Genomic DNA, 21,401 nt, shown 5'->3' with positions numbered 1-21,401 from the left:
AGTCTTTGTTCGCAGGTGAAAGCATGGTTTCTGTCCGAATAGAGTTCATACCCTGGTGAGAGAGAGACAGGGGCGGTGGAGCAGCGGGGGGAGGGGGGGGGTGATCCCAAATTACTGAAGTGATAACAATGGCCACGTCCAATGCTGTGATCCAGGGGGTTAGAGGAGGAGCTGAATTTGGTCTTTGTAGTCAGGGGAGGCTGCCTGGAAGAGGAAGAGCCTGAGCCAGATCTTAAGGAGGCAAAGATGTTAGCCAGATAAAGCCTTTCCAGGAAGAGGGGACAGTAGGAATAAAGGCACAGAAAAGAAGCATGAGGACAGTGCACCTGTGTGCTTGGGGCCACCCCCCACCTCCCACGCCACCAAAAAAAAAAAAAAAAAAAAAGACAACCCTGCTTGATTTGGAGCATTTGCCAATATCCATGGTGTAAATATTGTCACCACAGCCAGTTTCAAGCTCCCAGTGCGACATCACGGAGTGTGAATATGAGAAGAGATGTGCATAGTTGGTTCTCAGGGGTCCGTAGGAGCGGGCTATGCCACGCCACCGGCTATGGGGACTCAAGCAGGGGGTCAGTAATTAATTCAGTATTGCTGCAGATAGAATCCAGCGCAGCTAAGGGAGTAATAACTCAGGTCTGCTTTGGCCGCTGATTTGTGGCTCTTCTCTGAGTCCCAAAGCATCAGCCTTGAGTATTCCTTAACTCCCTGAGAACAGTCCACACACACTTCCGTCACACCGACTATGTGCCAGGCGCTGAGCTAGCTCCGGGGGTACAGAGATCATAATGCCAAAGAGCCAGGATGCACGGATGATACCAACCCCGGTGCACTGTCTGCTGCAGTGACTGCCCAGGCTGGCAGGTGTAGACACCCCTTTGCCTCTCGGCAAGCACAGAGGGTCCCTCCCACCCACTGCTGGGCTCCGTCGTTGGGGGAAATCTCTGAAAGTCTGACCTCAGGCCTGGGCATTCCGAGTTTTGGAAGCCCAGGTAACTGGTTAGAGGTTGGGTGCTAACTTGGGCCACAGAAGAGAATCTGGTCCTGGAATTGCCGCCCCCCCCCCCCCCCCAGTTTAGGACACTCCCAAGTGTGGTCCCCACCAAGATGGACCTTCTCTCTCGCTTCTGGCCGACTGTTCGTTCCCCATAATTATTTAGCACATGACTCCAGAAGACCCCTGAAATCATTTTGTTACACCACATTCCATTCTATAACGACTGTTCGTTTCAATTAGCCGTCAGAGGCCTGAGGTAGAAGACGCTGGGCCCGGCTCGGATACATCACCACCTTTGTTTGAAATTGGATTCAAGGCAGCCGGGGCGTGGGGGGTGGAGTGGGGGGATAAATATTTTATCATTTCTTCCTCCCCGATGTTCTGCCGGTTCTCATTTCCACGTTTCTCCCCCTGCACGGCAGCAGATTGCCGACTATAAATTTGAAGGGAAATAGTAAACGTGCGAACATGATAAATAAACATGTTGCTTTTGCGGGGACGGATATTATCATCCAGATTTATGGCTCTCCTCGCCTGCCCGTTTTAGTGCATTTGGGGAAAAGCCGAGCGAGGTTTCCGTGTTCCATTGATCAACTATCTGCCCTTCGCCCTCGTCACCCCCCAACCCCCCTGAGTCACTGAAATATCAACCTGGACCGGGGACACAATTTCTCTCCCAGGAAGTGAATGCATCTTGACAGGTGTTTTCTTTGGGGACAGATATTTATAGCTGCAACCACGACTGCACCGCTGGGCACTATTGTCTACACCCGCCCCTTCCTCAGTTCTCAAAAATTGAACATATTTTTGCTCTCCTGGTGGGGAAAAGTGGCAAATCAATGATTTAAATCTCCGCTCCTCTGTTTCTCTCTTTGTGCCTCTTTCTCTGCCTCTCCCTAGTCTCCCCCTCTCCGTCTTCCACCTTCTGGACGGTCTCTGGATCATTCCCAGGTTCAAGTCCCAGCGTTGCCCCCGATTTCTGTGTCACCCGAGCAAATGACTGACCTTCTCTGAGCCTCTCGCCCTCGGGGCCACGCCTTTTCTCTGGTGTTCCTCGTCACCAATTTACAGGGGGAAATTTGGGAATTATTTCTATGCCTGTCTCCACCTTCCCTCCCCGGTCTCACCCAACTTGCTTGGGGACAAGGGGCTACGTCAGCTTGCCTTCTTTTCTCCCTCCCGCACCTGCTCCTCCGCCCCATGTTCTCCGTCTGTCACCGACCTCCACCCCGGGACCTGCCCCGGCAGAACCTTGGTGGTCCCTCTGCCTTCTTGGCTGCTGCCTCTCCCCACTTCCAGTCTGTCACCAAGTCCTGCGGATTCCTCCGTGTGCCTCTCTCTGCACCCCTCCCCAGCCCTCCACCTCTATTTTTGAGTATCCCCAAAGTGACAGGCATTGAGCGGGTCTGGACCACAGTCCCGTCTCAAGAGGATCGCTCCAGCGGGGGTCTTTGCCCCGCCCCCCTCCCCCGGCTTGCCGCGCCCCACCCCCACCCCGTAACAGCTAAGGGACACCCCGTGGAACCCAGGCCTGCAGTTCTGTTGCTAAGGAAACCACTTCCTTGGTTACCGGCCTGGGTAGCACGTTGCCTCACTGTGTCTGCCTCCAGCAGCGTGGCCCCCTCTCTCCCCGGGAAGATGAGGAGGCGGCAGGAGAGGACAGCAGGGGTGGGGGGTGGTGAGCAAGAGACAGGCAGAGAGAGAGAGATGGAGAGATGGAGAGATGCTTGCCCAGAGCAGAAATCAAGAAATCGCTCCGGACAAAACGGAGGCGGAGGCGAGGCGAGGGGAGGCGAGGGGAGGGGAAGGGCGGTGAGGGCAAGACAAAAGAAGTTTAATGAGCAGCTGGAGGAAATAACAGCGCAAAGAGCCCGGAGGGCATGTAAAGACAAAGAGCCAGAAAGAAATCGATGCGAGAGCAGCGAAGGGGTCCGGGCCTCCCCGTGGGCCCTGCCCCCCAGCATCCCCTCGGCCTCCCCATCCTTCTCCCCCTCCCACATTGTGCCCCAGAAACACGTTTGCAGCCACCTCCTGGGTTACTGGAAAATTCGGGAAATCCCAGCCGTCTGCAGATGCCGGGTTGCTGCCTGGTCTCTAGAGGTGACAGCAGGATGAGCCAGGGGTCCTGGCTTCCGGGCTGGGCATGCCCAACTGCGCTGGGCATCCACTGGAACCCCCAGCTTTCCTTCCTCCGATGCGCTGGTGCCGTCACTCTGGATGTGCAGAGGGACTTTTCGGGGAAGGCCCTGACTGGCCAGTTTCTGCCATCACCTCTGTGGGACGTGGGCCGGTTCTGGCTAGTGACTGGGCATCAGCATGCAATGCCCCAGTCCACCGGGGTTGAGAATACCCTCCTGGGGTCAGTCACAAGCCACCTAGGGGCTTTCTTTGCCCCCGCCCCATCCCCCTCCTTAAAAGCTTTCCGATGACGTACAAGTATCTGCTCGGTACTTGGTAAAATGTAAACTGTGGGGACCAGGATTTTTTTGTCCCTTTTTAAGCCTCTAGAAGCTAGAGGAGTGCCTGGCCCACAGTAGATGCCCAGTAAAATATTTGTTGAAGAAACGAGGGAATGAATGAATGTTGCCTTGGTTCCTTCTGGGTCTGACCTACAGATTTGATTCAAGAGGATTGCTGAAGTGTGATACAAATGGGCAGAAATTGGCCAGAGAGGAGGTTGCCTAACTGGCCATCCTGGCCCCGGCCTAAAGGGGTGGGAAACCCCTTGCCCCCTGCCCTGCAGTGATCTGTGGTGGGAGAATATGGCAGAGAGTCTGTGAGATCTGAGGAGGAGAGTCCAGGAAAGCATGGGGCTGCAGGTTCCACGGCTTCCCTCCCTTCTGGCCAGGGAGGAACAGATCATAGAAAGGGGAAAGGAGATTGGCATAGGGCTTCAGGGCTCAGCTTGAGACCAGAGTCAAGGCTCTGTCTGAGGTCAGATGAGGGCCCAGACAGCGTTCAAGGTCAGGGCCCAGAGTGACCAAGCAAAAGCCCCATCCAGGACTAGGTCTGGGGCTCAGTCTGTGGCCACAGTCAAAGCAGTGGGCAGATTCAGGCTCCGTCTGGAAATACCATCAGGATCCATTTTGGAGGCGGGCCAGGGTTTAGCCTGTGACCCAGGTGGAGTGCTGTCAGTGACTTGGGTCAAGACTCCGTGGACACTTATACCTCTCTCTCTCTCTCTCTCTCACACACACACACACACACGCCCATTTGTGAAATCGCCTTACACAACACTCCATGACATGGTAGAATACTCAACAAAACTCGCTTTTTAATGATGGTGTTGACCTGAGGAATCTTCGGACTGAGGCTTGTGGCCTGAGTGGCCACCAGCAGAGCTGGCCCAGGTCTTGGACCAAGAGTCACCCCAGAGAGCGCTGATCTCTAAGTGGGAGGGGAGGCCACGCCCTCGACTGCTTCTCAAAAGACTAGAAATTAGCCTGGGTGGGGGGTGGGGGAAGAAACATGGTATAAAATACATTCAGGGCCCCCTGGCTGGGCCCTGCGGTGGCCCGAATCCCACAGCTGGGGGAATCAGGGAAGAGAAACACAGGCTCAATCCCTAAGCCCTTCTCTTCGAGTGGCCAAGTGCCAAGGGGCAGAACGTATTAGTTCTATTCCTCTTAAAAAAATATATCTCTTTACATGCTCCTTCTCCCTAGTCTCTTGGGTATTTGGGAACGAGCATTTTTACCTGCCCCCCGAGCCTTCGAAGGGGCCGAGTGGGGGGGGCTGCTCCAGACAGAATAGCAAAGATCTGTGACCTATGGCTTTTGCATCTACGTGGTAGGGAATGAGACAGGTGCACGGGTATGGGCTGGATGTGAAGCCACTGGTATCCGAGGCGGGGGAAAGATGGGTCCTGAATCGATGCTTTCAAAGACAGATAATTAGCAACCCAGGTCCTTGAGAATCCTTTGGTTTGAGGTCTTAACCACCAAGGGGGCAGTGCTTGTATGGAAATGAAGAACCATTCCCATTCTGAGGGAGGCCAGCCCCACTGGACTATGACCAAGGGGAGGTCAATGGTCTGAGAAGGTAGTAGGGTCCTGGTCCCACCTGATTTGGAGCACTTTGCTCTCTCATCCGGATAGCAAAGGACCCACTGGTAGGGGTCAGAGGGCAGTGTAGGATCAATGTGTTGGGCGCCACAACAGAGAGCTGTGCTACTCAAGATTCTGCATGTGGCCATCCTAGTGGGGTAACTATTGGCGCCTGAGAACCCCCAGAAGGGAGATCAAAGATCCCAAGGTCACCTTCTGGCTACAGCAGGGGAAGAAAAGGGCAGAATTCCGGCCCTAGAGGTGGCCAACCAACCCGATGGCTTCTCAGGAGCACTGTGGCGAGAGGTGGGCTCATGACAACAGCGGCCCCACGCGGTGGTGCCCGTTAACGTCCTGTGAGCATCATGGCCTCCGCACCCCACCCGGGGTGAGACCCTTCTTCAAACAGAAGCGGCCCGGATAAGTGTTGGTGCCTGTGATTCTGGGGTGGAGGGGAGAAGGTGGGGGGAGGCCGTGAATGTTCAGCCCAGAAGGGAAGAGAGTCTGGGGCCACTTTCTCCTGCTACAGTCCCTTCCACCCTGGCATCGAGGTCCTTGACATCTGCAGTGGGACACCCATGTCCTGGGGCCACCGTGAGCCCTCCCTCCCACAGGTGGGGCCCAGAGTGGCGGGGGGGGGGGGCAGGGGCAGAGGAGACAGAAAAGGGTCCACGTGGCTAGAACGTCTCCAAACCAGGGGCCCCCTGCGCCTCCAAGGGTGGGGAGCGCCCAGTCTCTTCCCTCGAGCCTCCTTGGTCATGCAGCAAAGTCACTGAAGGCCGACAGCGGCCAAGGGGATTGTCCCCAAGCCAGAGAGAGAGGACAGATGGGTTGGGGGGGGGGGGCGTCCCCAGGAGTCTCGAGACCCCCGCTCGGGCGGGACTCCCGGCCCCTTCCCCGCCTGATGCATCATCTGGGGTAGTAGTCGTCGGGAACGCCGGTGAGGTTCCTCCCCTTCAGGGCCGCGTCCACCATCTTGATGTAGGCAGAGATGACCTTCTGCATGTCGGCCGTGTAGGGGTCGTACTCGAGCTTCCGGAGCCCCGAGCGCTTGAAGTTGCCGTCCTTCTGGCTCTCCACGCACAGCAGCCGGTCCTCCCTGACGGCCACGCCCAGCAGGCTGACCATGCGGCCCAGCTGGACGAACAGGTCCCGCTTCAGGTCCTCGAAGTGCACCACCAGCACCTTCTTGCCGAACTTGAGCCAGTCCAGCGTGTGCGTGGCCCACCACGGGGCGTAGTTCCGCACAAACTCCGGCCACTCTGGAGAGAGGAGGCAGGGCCGGGTCAGAGGGAGGAGGGGCTCTGGGGGCAAGGGTCAGGTGGCAGCGGACGCAGTGACTGACAGCGACACCCTTACCCAGTCCTTCGGATCCCCAAACTGGCCTGATTCCTGCCCCCTCCGTGCCGCCGCTTCCACCTGGAAGGTTCTTCACCTTGTCTTTGGGGATAACACCACCACTCGTTTGGTGCTCACTGTAGGCCCGGCACAGACTTATCCATAAATACGTGTATTTACTGTACCTTCTATATGCATTTGTATTCACATACAATAAGCGTATGAATAGAGCTACTCATTCATTTATTCCTCACGATTCTGTGCGACGGGTACACTCGTTTTCATTAAACAGGAAAGTAAAAGAGGCACAGAGAGGTTAAGTCAGGTGCTCTTGGACACACAGCTAATCATCGGTAGAGCCAAGATGGGACACCAGCCTGGCTTCAAAGTCTAGGCTTTTCACCATCAAGTTACCCTGTGTAGTAGCAATTCTCCTCTTTGGTAACGGTTATCTACTCCCAGGTCCTACGATAATAGGACCTTTGTATACGCAAGCGGATTAAAGCATAGGAGGTTTTGAGCATGGGGCCCCAGGCCCAGGAAGTGCTCAATAGGTGTTGACTCAACACTATTCCTGTCATTATCCTGAGATGAGATCTTGTCTTCCCCGGCTCTCCTGGCTCTGGGCTCCGCAGCCCCCTTTGAACTCCCTGCGTATGTCGTCTCTGATGGACTGGGCTGGGGGTAGAGTCGTAGTCAGATGCTCTATATCGTCATCTTTGCCTTCGTGTTGTTTCTCTCCTTTTTATCATCATACACTATGTCTTGTTTTGTGGCGTATTACCTTGCCAGGGGAAAATGGCAGGGTGCATTGTCACCAGCATCGGGAAGGTGTTTGGGGATGGTCTGACTCGAAAGGCAGGCTACAAGAGAATGTGAGTGAAGGCTTGGGGAAACCCTAGAGAGGACCTCAAAGAGACACCAACCAGCCCTGGAGATGCTGAAACTGACAGAACAAGAATCTGGGTAACTGTGGAAGGAGATCACAGAGGATGCTGGGAAGGCAGAAAGGGATTCCAAACCCCCACTAGGACAATCAGAGGGGGCAGGCGCCCCAAAACGCTGAAGCCAGACCCTCTGCTGCTCACAGAAGCACCACCGCCCTGCCCCCTCCAGAGGGATTTGTTTATTGAACGACAGTCTGGTGAGTTTTGCACGCTGGGTTGGGGGAGCCCAACTCGTTCTTAATAACTAAATCCTCAACCTTTGCTGGGTGATGGGTGCCCATGATCTCATTTAATCCTAAAAACTACCCTGCAAGGAAAGGGCTACTGTTCACTTGTATCACCAGTGAGGAAACCGAGGCTCAGAGAGGGTAAGTGACTGGCCCGAGGTCACACAGCCCCAGGCAGCACCCTCCAGACCAGGCCTGTCTGATCCCAGGTCCTAATCCTTCCCAGGCACCAGGAGCCTCACCCCCACTGCCTTACACCCAGCAGGGGCTCGATAAATGCGTGTTGAACTAAATTGAAATTCCCAACCGCCAAACTGTGACGTGATGAAGGGCTCCTCTTTCTTTGCAGAACACATCAAGACCTGTGGAGAGGCTCCGGCTCTCCCAGTGGCCCCCCCCGGAACACCACCGCTGCTTGGGAAATCTATATCTTGGTGACAAGGATAGATTTTATCCTGACGATAAATTATTTACAATGTATCTGGCTAATTGGGCCCACACTGTTGTAATGGGTTAAGACCAGATGTATGAGTGATTAAAAGAACATATAGCATGTGTATAGTTTGTTTTTTTTTTTTTCTTTTTAAGAATCTCTCCACTCCTGAGTCACCTCACGGCGTCCCGGATGGTTGAGGACACCTGCTGCTCTGATGGCAAGAGGCCCAGGTGGACGGAGATGGTACTCAGTCACCTAGTAACACGCAGATCGGATTTCCAGGCTTGGCCGCTTCTGACCATCTCAAATATTTGCTGGAGGGGGTGCTGCGCGGTGGTCGTCGAGGAGAAGGAAGGACCCGCCTGCACGGTGGTCAGAGTCCTGCAAACAGGGCTCCTGGCCTTCAATGCAGGCGGGCGGAGACAGCATGGCATCCTTGCTGACTGGAGATCACCGGGGGATGGGACCGTATGTTGCCTGAGCACCTACTATGTGTCGGCCACCTCCCCTTTTCCCAAGAAGCCTGGAGAGTGAGAATTGGGCCCATTTTACACACAGGAAAAAGGAGGCTCAGAGACACGAAGCCAGTGGCTCAAGGCCACACAGTAATCACCCAAGACAGGATTTGAACCCTGACTGAGCCCGGCTCCTGCCCTCCTAGGAAACCCTTCGGGATCAGCTCCTAGTTTACCACGGCTCACTTCACCTTCGGCTGTTGTTCTACGACTCGGGGTCTGTTCACGGACAACTTGGGAGTCAGACGGACAGCATTCGCGACCCCTTTCCTCCCTAGAGTAGCTGAGGGGCTCGGTCGGTCTCCCGGTGGCTCAGTTTACCCATCGGCAGAACAACTGCACAAAGACCTCCGTCCTGGGCGTGCTGGGCAGAGGGAATGGAGTAAGCGCGGCAAAAACCCTGGCACCCAGCCTGGGATACAGCAGGTGCTCCGTAAGTGCTGGCTACGGTCACGATCATCCTTGATGCTGGTGCCCTGGCATCACCAAGGTGCCCCAGGTGCCCCACCTGTCGCATCAGAGCTTCCGGGCAATACCCGAGCTGCCTCGGCAACAGCTGTGTGCCTACCCCAAAGATTGCCATCCTGGCTGTTCCTAACCCACTTCGTCAGAAAGAAGGATAAAAGGTGAAGACCGATGCCCCGATTAGCACAGGATTCCCGGTAACTGATCGCTGCCTTCAAAGCGGGTAATAAAGGCAAGCCGAGCCACGGACCGTTGGTCACCAGTGCTGGTTCCACTGGAACGGCCCCACATGTGAGCCTGGCAGGGCCCCTCGGGCCCCTCTTTGCTCCCTCTTGTCGAGAAGAACTGGGGCCTGATTAATAGCTTAACTGCACTTAATTCCCCACGGAATCATCAAACACAGTCTGTTTCATTAGACAGATCAGGACGATTCACCTTGTGTAATCATATCACATAAAACTTTGCTTTGGATCCACTCCAGGGAGATTGTAAAATTAACGTTATGGAACCAAAAATGGGGGGGTGCGGGGAGGGTTGCAAGGGCCTTGACCCAGCTCTAAAGGGGAAGGGGGCAGAGGCAGGGTGGGACAGATGTGCTCAGCAGCTAGGGGGGCTCTGCTCTTAGGGAGGTGACCGTCACCTGCTAGGGGAGGGCATTCTAAGCCAGGCGTTCTCAAACTTGCAAGTGCCTAGGAAGCTTCCCAGAGAATCTTGTTAAAATGCAGATTCCCATTCAGGGACCCTGGCAGGGGGTGGGGGAGGGCTGAGATGTGCTTTTTGAGAAAAGCTTTTTAGAAGCTTCCAGGTGATGGACACCACTGATCCACAGGCCACACTCTGAGCTGCAAGGTTTTTATGAAGGCAGTGGTTCTCACGTTGGGGCATCAATGTGTATCAAACATCTGGAGGGATGGGTAAGACCCAGATTTGCCAGGCGCCCGCCCGGAATGTGACTCCGCAGGTCTGCGGTGGGGGCCGCAGAATGTTTTTCTAACCAGTTCCCAAGTGATACTGATGTTGCTGATGCAGGGACCCTAAAAGCAAGGGTCTCAAACAAGTCCCTCCAAGGGCCAGGCGTTAAAGCAGAGAGAGAAATGGTTCTTTGGGGGAAGGCTCTCAGAGCACTTAAGACCGGGGTCAGGCCTGCCTGGGAGGTGATGCAGTGGAGAAGCCCCCCCCCTCCCATCCTGGACTCAGGTTGGGGCCCCAGGCCCCCAACAGGAGATACATTTGCTGGAATCTCTTCTCTCCCATCCCCTGCAGCCTCGTGGTTGAGCCTGTCCTGACACCTCCCTTACCTTTGGTTTTCAAGCTCCCAGCTGCCTTGATCAGGAAAGAGGCAAGGGGCTCCTGGGAACTGGAACTGTCTGAATCTGAGACCAGGCGCTAAACCAGGAAAGCAGCAGTGAACTCATCAGGAGGTCAGAGACCCCTCAAGGTAAGAGAGCCTGGTAGCTAACGCCTGGGGTTGAACCCCAGCTCTACCAAACCCCGGGGCCTCGGCCGGTGAGGGGAATAAGCCTTCCTGGGATGGTTTCCTCGCCTGTGCAATGGAATGCCACCTTGACCACAAAAGCCTTTCTTCCCTCTTCCGGGAATTAGAAGGGTCGAATGCCATGAAGCATGCAAAGTGCCTGGCCCCATGCGAGCCTCCCAAGTGAGTCCCCTCCCTTGTCCCTGGGGACATCGGGATACATGGGAGCCAGAGAGCTGGATTCTACTCCTGCCCTAACGACCTTGGCAGGTCCCTGCCTCTCTCTGGGCCTCGGTTTCCCCATTAATAAATAGACAATCAGTGGTTCTCAGTGCCGCCTGTATCCTGGACGCTTTAAAAAATACCGATGCCTGGGATCCACCACAGCAATGGTCCGGGTGCAGTCTGGGCACTGGGACTTCCCCACACTCCTCCAGGGATGTTGACGTGCAGTGGGGGCTGGGGACCCCTGGGCTTGTGGTCAGCCCCAGGTCCTTTCCAGCTGGACCAGCAAAGTCTGTGCTCAAGACAGGCCCTCTGCCCTGGGCGCCTGCAGACTTCTCAGCCTGGCCCTGAGTGGTATTCATTTTCGATTATTCTGTAAGTAAATCGGAGGACCTTTCGGGGAACAAGGGCACAAATGTCACCGCCTACGCTTCCACCCGGGGGGGGGGGGTGCAGTGAGGCAAGGGAAGGCGCAGAGGACCCCCTTGACTGAACTGGGAAGCCAGGGCACGGTTGGCCAGACAGGCACAAGAGTCTTAATGAACGAGGTCACTGCTGCGGGTGTAACTGTCGGATTGCTCAGTGCATACCATCCCGTCAAGTTCCGGTCCTCTCTGGGGAGGGGCCAGGGCTGGAGAGCAGTTGTGGGGAGTCGGTGGGGGGGGATGTGGAAAGCACCCCTCAGTGTTGAGGCTGGAGCAGGCTGGGTAAGGTGGAGAGAGCTCACATTTACAGAGCACCTACTGGCCTGCGAATCCCACCGTTCCATCGACGTTTTGCCCCATCCGTTACCACTGTGGTGGTGAAGGGCCAGGGCTCAGGAGCAAGACTTTCTGGGGTCAAACCCCAGCTCTCCCGCGTCCTGGAGAAGCCTCTACACCTCCCTGAGCTTAGCTTGTCCCAGCTGTAAAAGCAGGGTTAAACGAATGGGGTTTCAAGACTCTGGTTACCGCGATGGCGATGCGGGTGGAAGCCGACAGGGGATTCTGAGAGCCAGAGGGATTAAAGATACTCAGGAGGACAGAGCTTGGGTCTGACGGTAAAGCTCTCTCCATTATCGTGGGCCACCTCCCTGTGAGACATTCATCCACACAGCTGTCATCTAAGTACCAGAGGTGAATGTCAAAGGCAGATCATATTAAGATTCACTGCTGGTGGGGGGGTCAACGGTCACCTCCCAGCTGCGTGACCGGGCGCGGGTCACTTAACCTCTTGGAGCCTCACAACCCAGAGTTGTTAGGGGTGGTTCACCGCAGCGCTGCTCTGCGAGTCCTTAGGAGCTCCTAAGTGACCTCATGGCCACCAGCCACCGACCCGGGGCTGAATTCAGGCCTCCTGACTCCCAGGGGAAAGGGCTCCTGAAACGGTTTCAACCCATCCCATATCAATCATGTGAGGGTTTCTATCTCCATCACGAGTCACATTTACAGAGTGGTTTTAAAGGGTTAAATTCTTAGAGCCTCACGATGATTACCCCCATTTTATAGATGGGACAAACTTAAGTCCAGGGGAGGGAAGTGGCGGAGATGGGCATTGAACCCAGGGAGTTGCTCCTGGGCCCAAGCCGAGGCCCTTGCCCGCTGCCCTAGGGCATCACACTGGCTCTCAGCAGGGGACGCTGGGGGCGGGGGGAACGCGGGGGGCCTGCCTGGATCCCTCACGGCAGACAGCACCGGCCGCTCACCCCAACCTGCCGCCCCCCGCCCCCCCCGTACCTTTGCCCTTCCAGTGGGCATGTGCAGCAAAGCCGATGTGGCCGCCGTACTTGCGATTGAACTCTGCCATGAGCGCCTTGTAGGGGTTACGGATGAGCAGGATGGCGGCATCGAAGGCCTCGATCTCCTTCTGGCCGCTCTCGTGCGTCTTGATGCAGATGGTCCTGCCGCTGCGCCAGTGGTCCCGCTCACCTTTGAACCCTTCCCACGGGCAGGGGAAGGGGGTACAGGGCCGTGAGCAGGGGAGGTGAGGAGTCCCGCCACACCCTGCCCACCCAGGCCGCCTCTGTTTTCCTCCCACGTTCATTCACGCTCCCATTCCTTTCCTCCTGTATTTACTGAGCACCTACTACGTGCCAGGCATTGTGCTGGGAGGTGGGGATAGACTCTGCAAAAAGGCCCATGCGTCTCGCTGTCGTTGGGAGCCAGATTCTGTAAACCGTGACCGAAATAAACGTAACGAACCACAGCGCTGCCGAAGAGGCATGGGATGCTCGCTGAGGCACGACGAGAGGCACCTGACGGTGACACACTGGGGGAGCCCTCTTTGGATGGACTCCCCATCCCCAGGCACGGCCGGTGAGTCGCTCTGGCCGCTGGGATGAGGACAGAAGCGGGTCTCCATCAAAGCCCCCAGGTGCCCCACACGCTTGTTTACTCTCGTCTGTTCCTCCATCGCTGCGAGAGAGGGACGTGCACTAGCAGGCTGTTGGTCCCAGATGGTGAGAGACTCAGGGAACAGACACGGATAGAACCCACGGCCTGGAGCTGCGCAGCCCAGCCCGCCTAGCCAAGATCGCGGACCTAGTCAGGCGGCATCCGGCAAAGTTTCCTGGAGGAAGAGGTGCTTAGGCTGACATGTGAAAGCCAAGGAGGAATCCACTAGCCCGAGAGAGGAAGGGAAAGGTGGTGGGAACGGCAGATGCAAAGGTCCGGGGGTGGGTCGGAAGGAAGGTGCCACACGAGTGACTGCTAAGAGCAGAAAGAGGGGAGTGTAAAGCCAGATAGGACGGTAGGGGTTGTGACCAAGAGTTTAGCAGGAGACCACAAACATTAGGCAGCCCTTAAAAGGATTTAAGCAAAAGAGAAAGGGACATGATCAGATTTCCCATTTCAAAAAATGGGGATGGGGCGCCTGGGTGGCTCAGCTGATTAAGCCTCTGACTCTTGATTTCAGCTCGGGTCACGATCTCGAAGTCTGCGAGTTCGACAGAGATGGGCGCCTGAAGGTACGGAGCCTGCTCGAGAGTCTCTCTCCCTCTTTCTCTCTCCTGCTTTCTCTTAAAATAAACTTGGGGGCGAAAAAAGCTGGGGAAATGGGAGAGATTTTATAGATGAGGAAACAGGCAGAGAGGGAGATCAAAGAACGTGCTTTGACTATACAGGCAGCGAGAGGCAGGGTCAAAATTCAAACCCAACTCATCCAGGCTCCTGAGACCGAGTTCTCCAAGTCGCTTAGATGGCATCTTGCAAGCCGGGTAGGAATGGTATCGTACCGGCACCTTCCGGATACCGGCTGTGTTTCCAACTCAATGTTATTTCTTTGGCCTCCGTGTCCTCATCCATAAAATGGCACCATGCACCTTCCCTTTCACAGGGCTGCTGTGAGAAACCACTGAGGCACACAGTTGTCCGTGTTTCGATAAACAGCAGCTCAAAGAGAACAAGTCTAGGGGCGAAGTCACGGACTGAGGAGCCACCCTGCGTCCTCAAACCTCAGAGTTCATTTTTCTCTCTCCTGGCCCACGCACGAAGGTTTCTGAGGCTCTGCCTTTGGCTTTTAAGGTGGATTAAGATGAGGCCGGCATGGGACCTACTTCTGTCCCTGGAGATCAGGCTTCAGAAAGGTCTGCCCCCCCCCCCCCCCCGGGGTCACAAGGTAACAACGCCAGGAATGGAATGTCATGTCCTGAGCCAGATTCTGTCCTGGGACTTGCCCAGTGAAGCTGTAGGAATTAGTCCAGCCCTGCAAATCGGCGCTGGCCCGTGCCCACAAGGAAACGTGAACCCACAGCCTTTGAGGCCCACGGGCAGCACGGTGTCATGGGCCACTGAGGAGTGGGGTCTGGGAGCTCGAGCGCGAGCCCGGGACACAGAGGATTTCACGGCGGGCAGTCACACATGGCATCGGTAAAGCCCCTCGCGACGCGGACGAGGGGCTACCCAACTATGATTTCATTCTCTCTCTGCCAAAATCTATGTCACCACCGGCACAGCAACAGAAACACAGACGCGGGGGTTGCACAAGAGCGCATACAGGTTCTCAGAGAAGAAAAACTACAACGTGGCAGAGGGGTGAGACTAGTTTCAATCAGCCCCCGGGGGCTGCTGGGACCCTCGATCACATTTCTCTTTGCTACGGGACGGAGTCAACCTCGCACAGTATTTGTCAAGATACAAAAAACTAAACACCAGAGAAGACCTGCCTTGGTCTCGGGTTGCCTGAGAAGTTAGTGTGCAGGGTACCCCGGAAAAGTAGGGAGGTGGATAAAATTCCACTTAGCACAGTGCCTCCCGGAGAGAGGAGTTCTGCGTCTAGGGAGGCGCCTTTGAGAAGCCACATGGGATCCACATGCCTGAGGACCTAGCTCAGCTGTCCGCCAGGGAGGGACCTGTAGGTAAAGACAGAGCAATCAGGCGTGCAAGCCTGGGGCCAGAGCAGAATTGCGGAACTCTACCACCAGGGGGCGCCCTCTGGCGCCCTGTGGGACACAGGACCCAGCAACTCCACCGCATCAGTGTGAAAATACTATTAGAGTTGCGGGTACATTTTGCAGTGAAGGAGACTGAGGCACAGAGAAGGGCAGAGACTCCACCCACATTCCTGCAGGCCCCGGAGTTTACTGGGGCACGAAAGACCTACTCCCGGCTCTGGACACGGACACCCTGGAGGCTGGCAGTCCTCCAGGGATAATGGGGTTTATTTTGAGGCACTTCTCAGAAAACTGGTCCTGTGTCAGCAGGGCCAAGAGGCTGCCTCCCCAGTGCCCTGCCCCACCTGTGGGCCCCCAGGGGCAGAGAAGGGCCCTGCCCAATCTGGGCAGTCACCCAGCCCCTCCCACCTCTGGGTTCTGACAGGCCACAGAGCGGGAGCCTGCACTTGGGGCTGTGGGGTCCCTGAGATAGGAAGGGGGACGGAAGCGGGGGGGGGGGGCGGAGAAGAAGGGGAGAGAGAAACAGACATCAAAATAAGGAGACAAAGATCAGAGGGAGACAAAGACCAAGCAAGAGACGGACACAGAGAAAATCATGGTTTGCAAATGGCCAACCTCCCTGGGTAAGAGGAAGAGAAGGCAGAACTCAAGGGGTATAGACATGTGGGTTCTGGGCGGGGAGAATCCATCTACCAGTCAGTCAGTCATTCTCTCCCTCCATCCGTCTTCTATTCAACAGTCCCTCGTGGGGGCAGACTGTTACCAGGATGAAGGAAGTCGAGGTTGCCAAGAAAGTGAAGGACAGAGAAAATTCCAGGCAGCCCATCAGAAGTGGGAGGGCCCTGGGGGTCCCCCCCCACACACACACGAGTTTGTTCCAGAGGAGGAAATCGAAGGTTCAAGGGGCAGGGGACAGACCCCCAGTTATCCAGCTAGTTAGAGGCAGGGAGGAAGGAGGAAACTCCAAAAGTTGCCAACCAGCCAAAGTCCGTGGAGGCTCCGCTCATCATACAGAAACCACCCGCTCTGGGCCCATCCCTTCTAATCAACGGCCTCTTAAATGTCCCTGTCACTGTGCCCTTCTCCCCACCACTGTCTCTGCAGCCGAAACGTCCCATCCAAACTCTGTGGCCAGAGAGGTATTTCGCACATGCACATCTTAGCACAGACCCCCCCTGCCTAGAACCCCTCTTCACCCCACTCCCTGCACGAGCCTGTGGCCCCAGGATAATGTGCACTGTCCTCAGAGGGCTTGCACGGGCTTTGCCTGTCCGGTCCCGGCTGCCCTTCCTGCGCGCCTCCCCCCTCCCCCTCCCCAGCCCTCCCCCTTTCCAGCACCACCAGACTATTTGATTCACCAATCACACGGTCTCCTCTTCCGGCTGTTCCTCACATGTCCGCCCACCCCCGTGGCTTCTGCCCGGGACTCCCTCCTCCGCTTTCGGGTGAGTCCTGTCCACCTTCTGCACATACAACCCCCACCCAAGACTGAATCGCAAACTCTGTAAGCACGCATCCCAGGGCCGGGCCCATAATGATCAGCATTAGTAACAGTGACACGACATTTACAACAGTAAGGGCCCCGCTACAAGGAAGGAGAGCCCTGGATACAAGGGAGAAAAGCAGGAAGACGGGAAGTCGGCCAGAGACGCTGCAAAGGGGGATGTGACCCGCAGCTTGGGGAGCAGGTTTCCAGGCAGAAGAGCTAGGAGGGGGGTGGGGCCCGAGGTCCCAGGGAGAGGAAACCCACGTGCAAATGGCTGGTGTGTTTTCCACCTGCGAACTCATCATACCTGGGGTCTGATGTGTGAAAGGGGCGGCAGACTGGCCCCCCAGTGGGGGCAAATTCACTCCCCGCCCCCCTACTCCAGGACCCTCCAGCTCTGAGGACTTCCTTATGCTGTGGTGGTGGCAGGGACGTGGGGTTAGCAGAACCGACTGATGCTATGGGGGGGGGGTCCTCTATGCACCTGCCCCCCACTGCCAGCCCCCAACTCCCAGGGCCAACTCACTGTTCCCTGCAAGGGCTCAGGACACAGGAAGCATTTTGAAGCCCCTCACGAAAGGGGAGCTGTTCAAAAAGCTTCAGCTGCCCCTCTCGGAGGGACCTGAAGAAACATGCACACGGTGTGAGCCTGAGGAACGGCCAGGGAGGGTGTATGTTCTCCCTCTCTTTTCCTTTTCAAAATTTTAATATACACCTCGCCCCCCTAATTACCAACTCTTGATATTCCCCCAAGACTCGAGTGTAAAATACACGGTATTTTTTTTATTTACTTATTTTGAGAAAGAGAGAACGAGAGAACAAACGGGAGGGGTGGGGGGGGAACAGAGGATGTGAAGTGGGGTCTATGCTGACAGCAGACAGACCGAGGTGGGGCTTGAACTCACGAACCGACCTGAGTCGAAGCTGGATGCTTAACCGACTGAGCCACCCAGGTGCCCCTAAAACACACAGTATTTTTTGAATGCCGTGGGTCCAGAGGTGAGAATACTGGGCTCCCGGTCTAGGAGCCAGGGGCCTCCTCGGTGCCCGAATCACCTGGAGAGGTTCTAAAAAACTGACACCCTGTTCCCCTCGTAGGATCCTGATGGAAATGGTCTCAGGTGCAGCCTGGGCATCAAGACTTGAAAAGCTCCCCGGGTGATTCTCATGTGTCGTCAGAGGCCAAGCCCTTTCCTTTGCCTAATAGTTGACTGTCCCCGTTACACGTCGCTTAAAAATAATGTATACTTTACAACATAGCCTCACACACACGGTCTCGTTATATTTCTTTCAAAACCGCTAGGAGTTCAGTGTGGACATCCCTACAGTATAAATGAGGAGACTGAGGCTCAGAGAGGCAAAGAAATATTGCCCAAGGTCTTGTACCGGGTAAGAGTTCGGTCTGAAAATTCAATCCCCTGACTCCATTTTAAGATTGTTTCCCGTGGTCCAACGTTAGGAGGTTGAATTAGACCAGAGGTGGTAAACACCCGGCAGGTGGCCACACTGTTCCCTTTCCTACACCGTCAACCGACATCACTACTAGATTAAGGCACTTTGGTTTCTGGAAGAGAACAGAACCTCAGAATCCTTCTTAACACTTGGATTCATTGGAATGGACGCGTGAGGTGATACCACTTTGCATCCCTGGACTAAATGCTCCTGAAGGACCCTCGTATCTGTAACGTTCTAGAATTCCATAAATAGGCTTGCTGCTGCAGCCACAGGAAGGTTAGAATGTGAGCCAGCCACGGGATGCTTTCGGAGTCAGCTTCCCCGCTGCCGCTCCCCAGGGCAAACCGGAGAGAGTCCCACCTGTGCCCGGGTTCCTCCCAGCAGCTCCCATAAAGGCAGCTCAACTTAGGGGTTAGGAGCAGAGATACTGTTGAAAGCCAGGCCTGGGTTCAAATCCTGGTATAAGCAAGCGAGACACCCAGCTTGGAGCCTCATACATATTAAGTGCTCAATAAATGACCGCTTATGCCAAAACTAAAGCCCGATCGATATACAGAAAGTCGGGATTCTAAGGCCGACCCCCCTACCTGCTGCTAAGCCCATCCTTCAACCCGTCCCTTGTCATCCTTCTTGTCTTTCTTTCCTCCCGCTTCCTACCCTCAGACAGACGCCCCCTGGCTCTCCCGGAGCTGGGATTGAAGGATGGGTCTCTGTCAACACCAAGCTGCGTCCGGCCAGTGCCTGGACCATAGTATTCACAGCCTCCATTTACTGAACACTTACTCTGTGCTAAGCCTGTTACACATACCAACTCACTAACCTTCACAATGACCTCACCAAGTACATACTGTTAGCTCTGATTTGTGCACGATGACACAGGACCAGAGAGGCACAGAAGCTGGCTCAAAGTCACACAGCCAGGAAGTGGTCTTCATCTGGTTTACAGACATAAAGACCCACAGCCAAGGGCTGCCCCACATACGTTCCCCTGATATTCCCCCGGCCATGTCTGGGAGGGGGCTTCACGACCCATGGGTATTTCATCCAAGACATTCAGTTCCCCAGTGCGAACCCCCAGGGCTTTCTTGCCTATGACGGAGAGGTAAGGATGTGGGCTCTGAAATGCAGACAAGACGCCAGACCAACAGCAGGTGCTCCATAGGCACCCCCAGAACGAACCTAGTTTTGTACCTCTGTATACAGCACAGGACTGCTGGTCAATAAAGGTCTGTGGTGAGGAACCTGCACCTAGTAGGTGCTCAAGGAGTGTTTGTGGTGACCTCAACAGAGGGAAGGTACCACATGCGCGCAGTAGGTGCCTGATGGCACAGAAGCTGCTCAGGCGATGTCGGTGGGCTCTAAGTGAGGGGGGGGGGGCAAGCGCACAGTAGGTCTTAGCGAACGTGCCCGGGTGAGTGGAGTGGCGCACAGTAGGTGCTCAGGAAGGGTATTCCCATGCCCTCCCGGTGGGTCCTCTCTGCTCCCCTCTGCCTCCTCACCTTTGTTGTAGAGAGAGCCGTCAAAATAGTAGCTGCCCGTATAGAAGCCAGTGGCCAGCTCGATGAGGTGGCGAGCCCACGTGTTGCCAGCGCCTGGGAAGCTGGCCAGAGCGATGAGCTGCTTGGACTTGGCTGGGAGGAACCTTCTGTCCATGCAGCGGTTGTCTGCAAAAGGCAGGGCATGGTCAGGGGCGGACAGCGCCCGTCCGGAAGGGACCAGGGCCTTGAGCCCCATCCCGGCCCGCTTCCCAGCCATACGACCCAGTGCACAAGACAGAACTCCTTCCGGGCCTGCCTCCCCGTCTTTAAAAGGAGAAAATGGTTCCTCATCACAGGATTGACGTGAGGGTTACATCAGCTCATGGATGAAAAGGGTTGATCACCCAGCAGGGATTCAATGAACATCAGCTACAAGGAAGCGTCTTCTCTCCTGCCTCAGTTTCCCCCCGGAACAGCGAGCCGCTCCCTCACACCGCCCCCAACTCCACCGTCCTTTCCTCTAGATGCAAACCCTCATACGGCATCCACCTACGTGGGATCCAGTCCAAGGTTCTGACCTCGGCCTCCAAGTCCCGGGTGGCCTGGCTCCTTCGTCCTCCGGGGCTCATCCCACCCCCCCTGCCTGCCGGCCCTTGGGGGTCTCCGCACTTCCTATCTGTGCCCTGCTCCTTCCTGACTCGGCACCTTGCCTAGGAGCCTTCGCTGCCCTCCCACCTGCCTTTGCCAGGCAGACTGGGGCTTTCCTCCCACTCCGCTGAATCAGCACCGCCTGCCTTCCCTACTCCCTGGGCTGTCATTCTCGAACATGTCCGTCTCCCCCCGTATGGCTCATCTCAACTGTTACTCGAACGACTATTTGTTTAGTTGGAGACCCTGCCTACATTGCTTTCTGCTGCCTCCCCAGCACTTTCCGTATCATGTGGCATAGAGGAGGGACGATACCGGTGTCTTAAAAACGGATGGATGGACAGACAGACACGTAGATGGGCAGGTAGAAGGATGGAGGATGACAATGTTTACTTTGCAGGCATCTTGTACGGGCTGACATGATACATGTGATATGTTAACGCGCTAAAGTGCTCGGAGCGGGTAGTTGGTTTTTTTTGGCCTTCAGCTTCCTCATCTGTACACGGGTTGGGGCGGGGGGGTACCATTCTGATTCTCTGGCTTTCCAGAGTCCTCCCAATGCTCCTGTTGTCAGAGCCTCAACACCTCCCACTGCAGCCCGCCCCGGAGCTGAGAAGGCACCGCGGTGGTTTCTTTTGGCCCCTACGGATGTAAGGGAAGCTGAGGGAAGGCCAGCACAGGGGACTCTGCAGTGGAAGGGGACAGGAGAGAATCCTAGAGTTGGGGCTCCAGCCCTGCCTCTGCACTCTGGCCCAACGACCTCAGTCCTCAGTTCGGGTTGTGGACAACCCCCTCTCCCCTGCCCGAGCTCACCACACTGCTCCGCATTCTACTCCTACCCTCTCTTCCTTCCCTCCCACTCCCGGGGAGGGGCAGAGAAAGAGAGAGAGAGAGAGAGAGAGAGAGAGAGAGAGAGAGAGAGAGAGAGAATCCCAAGGGGGCTCCTCACCCAGGACTAAGCCCAATGTGGGCCTCCATCCCACGACCACGAAGTCATGACCGGAGCCGAAATCAAGAATCAGACACCCAACCGGCTGAGCCACCCAGGTGCCCCCAGATCACTCCAGGATTAAACACTGCTGTTTCGAGGAGCCACTCTCTGTCCTCACCCCGTTTCCACCCCACTGCTGGCAGACTTGTCCACACTCTCCAATCCACTTCCTCCTTCTGTTCCCAGCAGCGCCATTCCGGGCTCCAACCCGCTGCTGCAGGGAGCCTGTCCCGCCCGAGGCACCGGTGACCGCCCCCTGCTCAGCATCTGATACCGCCCTCCATCCCGTCCTTCCCAGAATTCC

The 21,401-nt window shown here is 56.0% G+C and overlaps 1 protein-coding gene across 3 annotated transcripts in view; it reads right to left on the bottom strand.

The window, feature by feature from the left end:
* Nucleotides 1-4,251: 4,251 nt before the first annotated feature.
* Nucleotides 4,252-21,401, bottom strand: part of WSCD2 (WSC domain containing 2) — a 115,837-nt gene continuing 98,687 nt past the window's right edge. For all 3 annotated transcript variants that reach the window (XM_043557799.1, XM_043557800.1, XM_043557801.1), the window contains exons 7-9: nucleotides 19,480-19,644; nucleotides 12,386-12,586; nucleotides 4,252-6,305 (exon numbers count right to left, since the gene is read on the bottom strand). In XM_043557799.1, coding sequence (XP_043413734.1) covers nucleotides 5,953-6,305; nucleotides 12,386-12,586; nucleotides 19,480-19,644 — 719 coding nt within the window. In that variant the 3' untranslated portion in view covers nucleotides 4,252-5,952. The remainder of the gene's footprint in view (nucleotides 6,306-12,385; nucleotides 12,587-19,479; nucleotides 19,645-21,401) is intronic.

Source organism: Prionailurus bengalensis, chromosome D3 (assembly GCF_016509475.1).
Source record: "Prionailurus bengalensis isolate Pbe53 chromosome D3, Fcat_Pben_1.1_paternal_pri, whole genome shotgun sequence".
Classification (NCBI taxonomy): Eukaryota; Metazoa; Chordata; class Mammalia; order Carnivora; family Felidae; genus Prionailurus; species Prionailurus bengalensis.
Note: the sequence above shows the minus strand (reverse complement) of the source record. Positions and strands in the feature narration are given on the sequence as shown.